Here is a 13,678-nt window from a genome sequence, read left to right on the forward strand (position 1 = left end):
TAAGAATAAGGTAACGAATAAGAGGTACTTCCTAGACAAACCATCGGCAAACGACGGCCTGCAAAAAGCGTGCAGCTGCCTGCATCCACTGCGTACGCTCCTATCTCGTACTTCCGTCGCCATGCGTCCGTGCATACTGAGGTGCCCCAGATCGAGCCGGGCGTCAGCACATCCTAGGACGCTCCAGATGGAACCAGGCGTCAGTACACGCTGGGCCGCCCCAGATAGTGCGTCAGCACATTGAGGCGCCCCACATCGGGCGTCAGTACAAGGACGCCCCAGATGGAGCCGGGGGTCAGCACACGCAAGGACGCCCCAGATGGAGCCGGGGGGTCAGCACACACTGAGGCGCCCGAGATGGAGCCGGGCGTCAGCACACACTGAGGCACCTGAGATGGAGCCGGGCGTCAGTACCTGCTGGGGCGCGCCAGATCGGGCGTCAGCACACTGAGACGCCCCACATCGGGCGTCAGTACACCCTAGGACGCTCCAGATGGAGCCGGACGTCAGCACACTCTGCAGCGCCCCAGATGTAGCCGGGCGTCAGTGCTGACCGTCACCCGGCCTTTCCAGGATCATCCACGAGAGTGGCTTCACTGCGGAGGACTTCAAGCAGTACCGTCCAGTGGTCTACAGCAACACCATCCAGTCGCTGGTGGCCATCCTGAGGGCCATGCCCAACCTGGGCATCCAGTTCGCCAACAACGAGCGTGAGGTGAGGGGCGGCCGGGCGGCCGCCGGAGCCAGACGCGGTCCACGTCACGCTGCCGGGCTTAGGCTGACAGCGAGTCAGGCTGACAGGCTGCAGTGTCAGGCTGGGCCAGGCGCTAGGGGGGGAGGGATGATACAGCACCCGATCACCCGGCTGCATGGCGTCATGCTGGGTCAAGCGCTATTTTCGAACGGTAAAACCGGTGTATAGCGGGAGGCCGCTATTTTGTAGCGTCATTTTTAGCGCTAGCATCTAGCGCTATTTTCTAGCGCTATTTTCCAGCGGATTAGGCGTAGCGCATCATCGCCAGCTTCTCGTCCGCCCGACGCGCGCGGGATTGGTGTTGACGCGCTCGGCCGACTGGCTAGTGTGGAGGTTCTCCAGGCGGGCACCGGCTCCAGGGTCGGCCAGTGCCCTGGGGCTGCAGGCCGAGCCGCGGCCCGTCCGTGTCAGGGCTCGCATAGGTCAGGGGTGAGCGCGACGGCGGCCATCAGCGGGAGCGAGTGGGTGTGGCTGCCCAGGGCAGAGCCAGCGAAGCGTCGACAAGAAGACGCCGCAGGGGGCGCGCGGTGAATTGCGTGGTGGCGAGATGACTATATGACAGCAGCGCGGCGTGAGTGGGTGGACGTGCGATCCACAGCCTCGTCAGAGATGACAGAAGCTCTGCAAAATAATTCGTATTTATAGAATTGGTTTATATATATATATATATATATATATATATATATAACTACCTTCCTCCCACTCCCTTCCTTCCTCCCTCCTTTCCTCCCTCCCCTCTCTCTCTCTCCTTCACTCTTCTTCTTTCTTTTTTCTCTCTCCTTTTCTTTTTATTTTCCGGGACTGACTTGAGTTTTTACCTTGCGGTAGTTACGTTTTCTGACGTTTCTTTTTTGTCTCTGGGGTTTTTCAGTCAAACGCTCATTGGTGGCTCAGCGTTTTTCCATTCCAGGAATGCGCAGTATAGTTCTTTTTGTCCTGGCTGCGTTTTTTCACAAACATTTTCATGGGGTCCATGTGTTGGCGATATAAACATACTACGCTATCGTAAAAACGCTGCAAGTTTTTGACATGAAGATCGTACAGCTTTTATTACTCGCGAGGCTTGTTTTGTGACATCCGCAACAAGCGAAGGAGTAACAAAGAAAATAACAAAAAAGAGCAAAAATTGCAAAAACGCATTAAATTTCTGGAATGTTCGTCAAAAGAAGCATGTACAAAGTTTGACACAAAATTTCAGCATGCTTTGCACGGTATTTAGCTAAGGAAAAGTGTAGAACCGTCCACCATGACATTTTCAAACACCGCCTTTTATAACACCAAGTTTAAAATAAATTTTGTAAGCTCCTGGTGCTGCGTTTCCTATGTCCGACGGTTTGGTGCGCCGTCTTTGACGCTCCCGCGCCACTGCCGGCCCTCGCTGCGCGCCTGTATCGAGCGCGCTCATTGGTGGCACTTGCGGCGTTGCGTGAAGATCGTTCTGCCTTGTCATGTCAACACTCTTGGGCTTCCGGCCGTGCGCGCTATACCCATTGCTGGAAATGTCAGCATAATGATGTGCCGCGAACCGCGGCGTGTTCTTGTTATCGCAGTAGGTCGGACGCCGGTCGCGCCGAGCCGCCCCGCACGTCCAGCGGACTGCGTATCGACGGCACGTGTAACACTTCCGCCTCGTGCCTTGCAGCTGGTGCGTGTTATCATGACACGGGTGTCAGGCGGTGCCATGCTGCCGCTCAGTCCACCCGCAGCATGCTGTCGGTGGCGCGCGCACGTCACGCGCAATTTCCGCGCCAAATGCCGTCACTTCCTGGCGTCACGTTCACTCGAGCGCCACAAGGCCCTGCCATGGTATCTGCCATCCCAATGTCTGCCTGCTGCGCCGATCTGGTTCTGCTCGCTTTTGTCCACTCCGGCTCCGACCCGAGGCAGACTTCCTCGCTGTCATCCAGCAGGCTGACAACTCTCTGGAAAGCCTGTCCGGCTGGGTCATCCCTGCTGCGGCCTGGTCGTGTCGTCTGCGGTTGCCATGTCTGATCATTCAGGACCGCGCCCACGTCCAACTGGCGCCACAATCATTGATGGCCATTGATGACCATCGATGCCCGCAGCCATGTTGACGGCCAGCAGTCGTCACCAAGACCGCTCCCACGTCTGACTCGCACCGACTCCCGCTGTTCCGGGGCCCCCTTTTCTAATACCCTGCCGCGTCTGCACCGCTCTCTCGCGCTCGCCGGCGCCGAGCGAGGCGTCCTCGAGCTGCCGGCAACAGCGCCCTCGAACGCGGCGTCCGCCACGCATCCCAAGCAGAACGGCGGCGGCAGTGGCGGTCGCCACTTCCGTCTCCGCATCGATCGCCGCCGGCCGCCCACTCGGCGGCCAGCGCGGCCGTCACCGCGCGGCCGGCGTCGGCCGTGCCCCGCGGCATCGTCCCCCCCCCCTCCCCCGGCTCAGCGACCGGCCCCGGCGACTGGCCGCCATACGAGGCATCGATCGGCGCCTCCGCCGGCGCCGCGGGCCACGTCGTCGACAACATGGCGCGCGCCGCGACCGCCGCGTGCCGGTCGATGGCCGCGCCGGGAGCGCCGCGCGCCGCCGACGGTGGGTCACGCGGCGAGGCGCGGCGCATGGAGGGAGGGGGGGGGGGAGAGGGGACTGACGACGGAGGGAAGTGGGGCCGGTCCGCCGGCGGCGAGGCTTATGGATCATTGATCGCACTGCGTCCTGGCGCAGGAAATGCTCAGCTCTGGCGGGGCTCATCAGAGGTGCGCCGGTTTTGTGCTGATGGCAATCAGAGACACGGGGCGGCCATCTGGATCCATTAATGGGGTCAGCGCTTCGGAGGCCTGGTGCCGCGTTCGCATGCTGCGGAGGTCGGCGCTGTTCTAACGTGAGCAAACAAAATCCCAGCTTCAGTCAAGTTGAATTGCCACATTTGCAAAAAGTTGTTCGACCGTGACGAAGTCTCACTTTGTTGGCATTTCCAAATGCCGCAGTTCCCGTACTGAAATGACAATGCCTGCGAAGAGGCCGGGCAAGTAGAGCCACCCAGTGCTCGTTTGTGATTATTGCTGAACTTCACGACTAGGCCATCAGACAGCGTCGCCGACTGAGCCGTCGCTGTTCAATTTGTCACGGCGGCTCGGCAGACGGCTTGCAGTGACATTCGCTGATGGCGCACTACGCGGAATGGCCGAGCTGGGCTGACGCGCCGCCGTCTGCCCTCTGACCTGCCCTCCGCTCTCCGACCTGTTCCCTGTTCTCTGACCTTCCTTCCGCCCTCTGACCTGTTCTCTGCCCTCTGACCTGCCCTCCGCCCTCTGACCTGCTCTCTGCTCTATGACCTTCCTCCGCTCTTTGACCTGTCCTCTTCCCTATGACCTTTTCCGTGCCCTCTGCCCGGCCCCTGCCCTCTTATCTGCCCCTGCGACCCGCCCCAGTCGACTCGACATGCCCGTCCTGCGGAGTCTGCAGCCATCTGGCGACCGAGCTGTGAGATGTCTTTATGGTCGGTTGCCCAGGTCAGACGGACTGGTGGCGCTCACAGATCACTTGGCGTGACCGGCACCAGCTGGTGCCGCTGCACCACGCCCCGCCCAAGACGTGGCAGCCCTAGCTACGGCCGAAATGACGCGACCCCCCGTGCCCACCCGCGTTCTGAACGCCTGACGAGGGGTTCAGAACGCGTGAGCACGGCTCTGCTGATCGGATTGGCGGAAGGGACATCTGTTCGGGATGGGGGCAGGCTATGGGGCCTGTCGCAGCCCGAGCAGCAAAACGGGGCAGATATATGGCGTTGTAACCTAAGACAACGTTTAAGTCAGGGAAGCCTGGTGCCAGAGGCTTGTCCGTGCTGAGAGACGAGGAGGGCGGGTCGCGTATTGGCGGTCCGGTGGTCAGGGTCCGATTGGTTTTGTTACGCCTGCTCGTAACTTTGTGCGGGAGGCGGCCGCACCGGCTGGCGAACGTTTATCATACCGACAGGAAGGCCATTTTCAGCCGGCGCTTTATGAGGTGGAGGTTCGGATTTAAAATGAAAAACAGGACACAAATTTATGAGACGCGGAAGGAACTAAAGCGCAGTCATTAAATTTTATGTTTATATATATATATATATATATATATATATATATATATATATACATATATGTATACATAAATGTGTATATAATTCCATAAGCGGGATTTATGTGTTCCGCGCGCCTCATGAAATGGTGTGCTGTGTATTCATTTCAAAGGTAGCCAAAAGTGCTGTTGAAAAGTAGATTGGCCCGTCTGCTTTTTGGGATGTTCGCACAGTCCCGCGTCGCCGTCGTTGATGACCAGAGGCCATGCTTTCAAAAAAGGCGGTCGCGGTCTATCTTTTCCCGTCGATTTGACGCCACCGATTATGATACACGGTCGGGCAACAAAGCCGGGCCAAGAAAAGACGTCACCAAAAAGCAGACCACGCGGGCGTTTCGGGTGTGCTCGCCGCGCACTAAGGACGTTCTATTCTATGTGACGTAGCGTAGAACCTTAACTGGTCATGTTCGCGGCGCAACATGTTTACTGCTAGTATTTTTGTAACTTTTATGGCAATAACTACGCACGTGAGACACTAACACTTATGTTTTCAGGCACTGCGTTCGGTCCTAACCATGGGAACTTCAAATTGTTCTGTTTGTAACGTGTAGTACACCTTTTCTTCTCGCGTCGCCGGACCTGGGCGCGCAAATTGACTTGTGTATGAATCAGATGTGCGCCATTTCTGTCTCACTTTGCTTAACGAACCGAAAAGTATTCTACGCGTCTAGCAGAAAAGTTGCAGACTTTGTGGGGATGACGTCATGGATATCGTCGATGGTATATATTCTTTGTCGTTCTAGCCGCTGCGAACACACCCCTCGCTACGAGAAAACGCTTTAGGGCACAACTCGTGGTGGACAATTGTGCTGTTATTGTAAAGAGACGACCGATTTGACGTGGAATAAAAACGCTTTCCACCTCCGCCGTTTTTTCGACTATGGCAGAACATTGGTGTGTTTTGAGGGATATTTCAGCCATTTGAGTTTGGAGAACAAATCTTGAATGCCCCAATATTCCCTTAATAGTGCTTAACGAATGTAGGCTCTTGCATCTCGCTCGTTATTTATGTTCTGTTGCGGGGAGGACATTGATTACAGCCATGCGCTACCGTGCACCGCGCAGATTACTTAGGCATGGGTCTCTGGATGCCGACGAAGCGGTTGAAAATGCGAGCTAGTCCGATTCGTGGGCGTAATCCCTAGTAGGTTAGAGTAAAGTACCTACCTAATTTTCCAAAGTTTATTTTTCACCCAGTTTTGCCTACAGTGGACATTTTTACGTCCCCAATTTCACAGACCTGGCCACACCCGTCAGCTGTTTTATCTCTCTGACTAAGGTTTCATCTCTCACAAATGACACGTAATAGACAAGTGTTTGTGTGAAGTGTCAGCCGATATGAATAAAATCGATGAAAATGATTGAAAATGTTAAGAGAAATGAAAACAACCGTCTGATCAGAGTAATAAAATAAACTGTCTGATCAAAACAAAAGAAACAACCGCTTGGTTCTGACTGTTTTACTGAATAGTCCAATTATGGGTTGAAAAGCTGAACTTATGCTATCTGGATCCTAAACACGAAACAAGCCGTGTACCCATTGACCAATACACATGGATGAGAAGTGATGTTCGCTGGTAATAAATAAACTAGCTTATTGCAAACGGAGGTTATGTTGAACGGCGTGATTGCTCTGAACAGTGTATGAAGTTGCAACATGAAAATTGCAGCATTTTGTTCAGCATTAAGCAGCGTATACATATACTTCCATACCCATAACACTGATTTCATTTGATTAAGTTTTGGAAAATACTACACCTTTTGTGAAAAAATAATGTACAGAAAGATCGCACTGTTCTAGGTAACTCCTGTTAACAGCCACTGCTGAAGAAGCAGTCATAGGTTGCCTTGATAGGTACTTTCACAATCAGTCAGTCATGCTTTTCCTCGTATACTTTTGCAGTCATGCAAAGTACAGCAGAGATTTTGTGCAGCGATAAAGCTGCTTCGTTCAGGAATATTGATGAGAACGTTTTCACACAAGAACGTCTTCTGTGCTGGAAAAAGCATCGCGAACTCACTGACCTTGCATAGGTCACTCACTGACCTTGCATAGGTCACTAACTGACCCCGCGGGTATGACACAACTGCATGAAGTCCTGACGAGATGAGTCGGATGTGAGCAGTTGACGGTGCTGCCAGCGAGACATATAACTTATCGATGAAAATCGATATGAAATACCCTCCCAGAAACTTATGTCCAAACTTTCGGCAGGGTGGAATTGGCTGATCCTGCACATATCACAGCATCCTGCAAATTTTGAGCGTGGGGGAAAACAACCAGGCTTTGGACAACATGACCGGGCACAGGAAAAGGGGATGAAAACAACTGCCAGAGAGCTCTTGTCAGGTTTCTAAGCCAGCACATAGGCAAAGTTAATTAATAATTTTGAGGTGCCATTTCTCTGAAAGGGTTACATTGATGGCTGGCAAGTCGTACGGGCCCGCTGGCATAAAGTAATTCGGAGAATAATCTGTGAGTACGTAATGAAATGCAGCCGCATTTTTCTAGAATTTTTAGGTAGAGTGAATTCTGCACGGTAATGTGAAGCCATCCTGTAACCACCATGAAGTAATATTGCATCCCTACACCCGTATAGCAAGCAAATTCCGAGACGCTCAAATGCGAACAAAGACAGGGGCAGGTATAGATGTTTCAGATTTTGTTAGAATTTACTGCACATATAATACTACCAAACCAGATTATATCCTTCCCCACCAGTAGCAGCCTAGTACTCACACCATCCATAACATCAATATTAATCCAAAGCCGATGGCACATAGAACCGAAGTGATCACATCCGTTTTAAGCACCTGAGTCACCAACACTTGTCGCACACTTATATGATCTCACACTTGTACAGGCCACAACAATATGAAACTGAAAGTTTTAAATAATTTCTGTGCTGATTTTCCGGTTAAGATACTTCTTCACTGTGAGCTTTCTCCAAAACCTAGTTGCGGCTGAGGGTTCATGGCCAAAACGTATGACCTTTAGTCACATGCTTCACCAGACTTTTGAAACTTGTCAGACGATATCTGTTACATATTCAACGAAAATGTTCACAAAAATGTGAGATGCATATGTTACAATTATATATATATATATATATATATATATATATATATATATATATATATATATATATATGTATATATATATATATCTCTCTCCTCTCTCTCTCTCTCTCTTCTCTCTCTCTCTCCCTCCTCTCTCTCTCTCTCTCTCTCTCTCTCTCTCTCTCTCTCTCTCTCTCTCTCTCTCTCTCTCTCTCTCCTCTCTCTCTCTCTCTCTCCTCTCTCTCTCTCTCTCTCTCTTCTCTCTCTCTCTCTCTCTCTCTCTCTCTCTCTCTCTCTCTCTCTCTCTCTCTCTCTCTCTCTCTCTCTCTCTCTCTCTCTCCTCTCTCTCTCTCTCTCTCTCTCTCTCCTCCTCTCTCTCTCTCTCTCTCCTCTCTCTCTCTCTCTCTCTCTCTCTCTCTCTCTCTCTCTCTCTCTCTCTCTCTCTCTCTCTCTCTCTCTCTCTCTCTCTCTCTCTCTCTCTCTCTCTCTCTCTCTCTCTCTCTCTCTCTCTCTCTCTCTCTCTCTCTCTCTCTCTCTCTCTCTCTCTCTCTCTCTCTCTCTCTCTCTCTCTCTCTTCTCCTCTCTCTCTCTCTCTCTCTCTCTCTCTCTCTCTCTCTCTCTCTCTCTCTCTCTCTCTCTCTCTCTCCATATATATATATATCTATATCTATATCTATATCTATATCTATATCTATGTATATATATATATATATATATATATATATATATAAATATGCACTATAAAAGATATTCCGTGCTCCCGTGCACAACGTGCCTACTTTGCTGTTTTTTAACAAGATAGCAGGAGAAAATAGACCGATTTGATGCCGGGACTTTGTATAATAATGGGGAATGTACAAATACTTTGTTTTTTGCCGTGGTTTTTTGTCGGTGTTTAGATTTGCCGAGAGCGACGGGACTTTATTTGGTGATAAACGCAGCAGTCTGTCTATTGTTGGCTGGTAATGACGGTATTCTATTTTGATAATGATGGTCACAGAGTTTCCGCGCGGCTCTGCCAGAGTCTTTGATGCTTTGGTCCGCTGCAGGCTCTTCTGAGCGGATTTGCATCGGAGATTACAAACAAGCTGCTATACAAGCCTGGGTGGCGAAGTGATCACAGACTGCTTTGGCGACAGCTTAGCATACGCCTGAGCTCGAACTGCCATGCGACGTTAGGTGAAACCTGTCCGATGTGTTATAGTCGAGATTATTGCTCTCAGTTTTTTTAGTGAGCCTCCGCCTGCTTTTATCCGGCACTGATCTGAACCATAAGGTCACGCAACCCCTGCTAAACTAATCAGAGAGGCAATGAATATCCGAAAAAGTGATAGGGCCTAAGGAATGCGGGCGGCGAAGTCAGCCGAGCCGGCTCTAAAACCATACTTCTGGAGTTAATCAGGTTGATCTTTTGACCCGGTGTCATGAAGTAAGCAGCGCCACGTTGTGTTATCCTTTCCCTCCATTTAGGCGTCACTGACTCCGTGTTATCTGCCTTTTTGTTCGTACTGTTTCCTTGTCTCGGTTGCGTTCTTGTGTGTTTCTCCGGTATTCGTCATCATGTTTAATAGCTATCGATAACGGATTTTAAAAAGGACCTCCAAACAGTTAAAAAGGTTGGGTTTTCCAACTGTTTACCATTTTGACCTTTCGCACCATTTCGTCAGAATCAGAATCACATTATGCAAACTTGACTTCAAATTTAGTCCCGACTTTGTGTGGTGTGTTTGAGCGTATTCACACCATACATTTGCATACATGCTGGTATTGGGTGAAAAGTTTGTAATTTTTATTGATAATCCTTGCATTCATGACATACCAAAATCAGCGTGACATTTCGACATCATTGTAAGGCATAATCAGCATCATGGCGGGCATCACCTTCAGAGCCCTAAAGGCGAAAAAGCTTTCCCCATTACACCGACGCGGGTGTTACGGACCAACGAATTCTCTACATACGGGTGTACAATGGCATACGGCCTCGGCGGTGGGCAGCGGCATGTTCCAGCGTGTGGTCTCCAGTACAGTAAACTGTGGTGGTTAACACATGTGCCCGTTGCGCGTTGCCTGCTGGGTGCAGAGATGTTTTTCATGACAGTGCAACCCACGCTGGGGCTGGCGACCCCCTTGCCACCTGGTCTGCCATCTGCTGGTGGTGAGATCCGTCGAGGCTCAGTGGGCCTTCTACGAGTCTGCTGCGACTAAGCGCTCCCTACCACGGCGCGGAGCTCATGTATTAGAGTCCGCATCCGATGTTGGCTGATTGTCTGGCTGATCTCGGCTGTGGGTATGATTGGTCGGAACTGATGGACACGCCGTGGACAGCGGTCTCCCGGTCTGACCTGGTCCGCCGGGCCCATCAGCGGACCTCCTGGGTGCAGTAGCCGGGCGGGTGCGATAACGCTCGCGCTGCAATGGTGCACTGCGGACGTCGCCGCTCAATCTAATACGGCGTCAGCGACAACGCAAGCAGCCATAGAACACTGCTCCAGCCGGGAATCGAACCCGGGACCCCACACTGCGTTCACATCGTGAACCACCGCGCCGTTGCGCCACTGCGCGCGCGCGCGCGGGGGAGACGGTGTGGGCAGATGGTCTGCCGTCCAGCCGGCCCCTCATTTGCCCGCGGTCGTGATTTGGCGATTGCGTGCCTGTCTGCGCTCAGGGCATCGACCACCTCGGCTGCACAATGTAAATGCCTGAGAGATGGCCCGAGGACTGGGGACGGGGGGGGGGGGGGGAGGGGCAGGCCGGCCCCGAAGACGGATGACAGCCTGGGGCCGGGGAGCGCCGTTATGAGGGGCAGGCTCTTTGGGCGCCAAGCCGCCAGAGGACGGAGATGCGACCGGCAGCGCGTTTCAGAAAAGTGATCACACCGATTGCGGTGGAGCATTATACTTTGCCGTGCGTGATTGCACTGCGCGTGAGAGGTTTGGTCATTTTAACCGTACTTTATGCAGGGCGACGTACATTGCATCCTGTTCAGGTTAAAAAGCATCGTTGTCTTTTGAAGCCGAACTCGGGCAATGCAGACCGGATAGCATATTAACTTGGCTCACATCCTGTTCACCCTTAAAACATAGGTTTCCAGTCTGCACAGAGGGCATGCAATTCTGAGAGCGTGCTTCAACTGTTACCGCCACTTGATCTGCGCTGGCGTTTCTCACACGTCGCAGCCAACCCCAGCGCATTACGTTTGACGCGGGGGTAATGCTGGCCGGCTGTCACCGTGGCGCCGCTTGTCGGCAGACCGATGGCAGACTTCACTGTCGTGCCAGATCTGAACAGCGTTCTGCGACGGCCCTGGCGGGTGGCACGTTCATGCTCTCCCGGGCCGGCGGGCCCGGCACCGGCTCCGACAGAGGCGCCGGCGACGCTGGCGGCGGTGATGGGACCCGATGTCTGGCCCTGCCAGACCCGCCGGCCCGCTCTGCCGTCTCGGTGACGGCCGGTCGTTGGTCGGCGATGGGCCCTGGTGTCTGTCTGGCTCGTCAGACGCGCCGGGCCCGCTCGACCCTCCCGGTGCCGGCCGGTCGCTGACCGGCCACGGCGGCGGCGGCGACGGCAGGAGACTGATTGCGCGCGCCCCATGCCCCCTCCTTCCCCTCCCCCATCTCCCCGTCGATGTCGACGACTATAATGACACGACGTCGAGTCGGTGGAGACGCCGGAGGGACGGTGATTTGGCCAGTTTGCGATACGTGAAACTCCAGAGGTCGTCGGGGTCGTCCCCGCTCGCGCGCGGTGTTGGGCTTCTGGCGATGCCACTCATTTGGTCGCTGGTTGTTCCTTTCGGCTCTTGGTCGTCGATATATCATCTACCCGGGCATTCTATATTTTCAGCGGCCCAGCCCGGCCCAGTCACTCAGTTGACGAAATTATATTTTTGTGACCACCGACCGCAACGCCATGGATTTGGAGTGAAAGGTATCGCAATTGCGCTGAAATCTTTTAAAACATTGAAGGCGGGCTGTTTGATTGGGTGGCGTATTTCTGTACTGTTATAATTTGACACTATTACACCGCCTCATTCGATGAGCACGGAGAAAGAAAGTAATTGCACGGATTGCGTCTTTGATTGTCATCACATGTGGATGATCCGCATAAGCGAAAAGTGTCCGATACCTTCGGAATTCATACGAATATGACTTATAAATGCATTGGTGTATGCTGTTATGACGGACATGCCGGCGCTGGTGCCTGATAGTTTCTGTCCGCACGCAGATACGTAGATGAAATAACTTGGAAATTGGCGGGATATGAGTCTGGCCTGGTCCGAAGTTGTCCGTCGACGAAATCGACGAGCGTGCACTGACTGACAGCTTCGGCATCGTGAGAAAAGTTTTACGAAGCGTGCAAATAGTTTTGGGTTGATAGTGGTCACGATGAACAGGGCTGCCAATGCAGCCTGCATGACCTAAGGTTTTTCGGTTTGGGCTACAGCCTCTTGCATTTGAGATCGGTGCAACAGAAGGTGGCATTGGCCACTTTTCACTCGATCGCTGGCATGGCTATGGGTTGGAGGTCCTCGAGATTCCTCAGTAAGTTGTGGGTGGTACATTGACCTACGCCGGTTTCACCACTTCCTTCACCTCTTACTGCACCTCCTCACCTCACCTCTCCTCATCGGCTCCGGTTGCTAAGATCTGACATCGGTCCTCAAAAATGTCTTGAAACGGGTGCCGTCATGGTTTGCAGGCGATATTCCGTGAACGTCTGCACGCATCGATCCACGCGTGCAATGATGCAATCGGTTTTTTTCGCCCCGGCGGCTTTAGTTAGCCTGATGCCGCTGCAACATCTGATCGCCAAGCTCTGGACTTGTTTGTGAGCCTTTTCCTTCAGTCTTTTTTTGTTGATTTGAAAATGCGGCGTTGCCCATGGTAATCGAATCGGTGAGGCAAAATGTTGGCATTTTGCGACGTTTCAGAATGCGCTGCGTGGTCAAAATGAGTGCATTGGGATCTTTTAAGAACCTTGCAGCGCAGCTCTTGGGGACATGGGCTACATGCGGGTGAAAATGTTTCGGCGCGACAAGCAACGATTGCAGACGCATAACACTTCAAAAACACGTGACCTGCGGCGCTGGGCTGCTGAGATTGCGCACTGCCTGTTTAGTTGGCGTTAAGACTCGTTCGACACGCGGTCTTTCTCGTGAAATTTTCAAATGGTGAAAAAGTTGGAAAACGCGGGTCGGAACCTGGTCCAGATCTCGGCGACGGGACATCGAAGCGATGTGACATTAACGCGATACTAGCAGGAATGCTAATGAAGGAAGCAGTGGACAATCAAGCTGGCAAAAACGGAGGTTGATGCATGCAGCTGATTACGTGCAATCTTACTCAGACCAGGAATCCGCCCGTTTTCGGGCGGTTTTAAAGACTGGTCTCAGGTCTTGTCATCCAGAGTAACAACATACGTGAAACCAGCTGAACTTATATGAAAACTAAACGTACCAACTGTACTTATATGAAAACGAATGCATCTTTAGGCGATCCCATGATTGTTAGACCCAGAGGTGCACCAGTAATATACTGGCATGCACCCAAAGCCGCCTGCTTCGAAACTAACCTCAAGTATAACACTGAACCGGCCCGGACCGAGCCGTGTCGGGCTAGTAAGCCTACGCGGGGCCGTGGCGTGGTTTATTGTGACTGAAATCGACCCAAAGCGCTACCGTCTTTTTCCAGAACATTCGGCACAGCCGTCAAAAAGGTAGCTTATCTAAATTCACCCCCGACATGGATTAAAATCGCCAGGCTTTGGCAAGCCAAGCCCAGTCAA

The 13,678-nt window shown here is 52.5% G+C and overlaps 1 protein-coding gene across 1 annotated transcript in view; it reads left to right on the top strand.

The window, feature by feature from the left end:
* Window positions 1–13,678, top strand: part of LOC119105674 (guanine nucleotide-binding protein G(o) subunit alpha) — a 53,639-nt gene that overhangs the window by 22,320 nt on the left and 17,641 nt on the right. Inside the window, exon 3 of the mRNA XM_037229142.1 lies at window positions 574–715. Coding sequence (XP_037085037.1) covers window positions 574–715 — 142 coding nt within the window. The remainder of the gene's footprint in view (window positions 1–573; window positions 716–13,678) is intronic.

Source organism: Pollicipes pollicipes, unplaced genomic scaffold (genome assembly GCF_011947565.3).
Source record: "Pollicipes pollicipes isolate AB1234 unplaced genomic scaffold, Ppol_2.1 Scaffold_6138;HRSCAF=7277_pilon_pilon_pilon, whole genome shotgun sequence".
In the NCBI taxonomy this organism is placed as follows: Eukaryota; Metazoa; Arthropoda; class Thecostraca; order Pollicipedomorpha; family Pollicipedidae; genus Pollicipes; species Pollicipes pollicipes.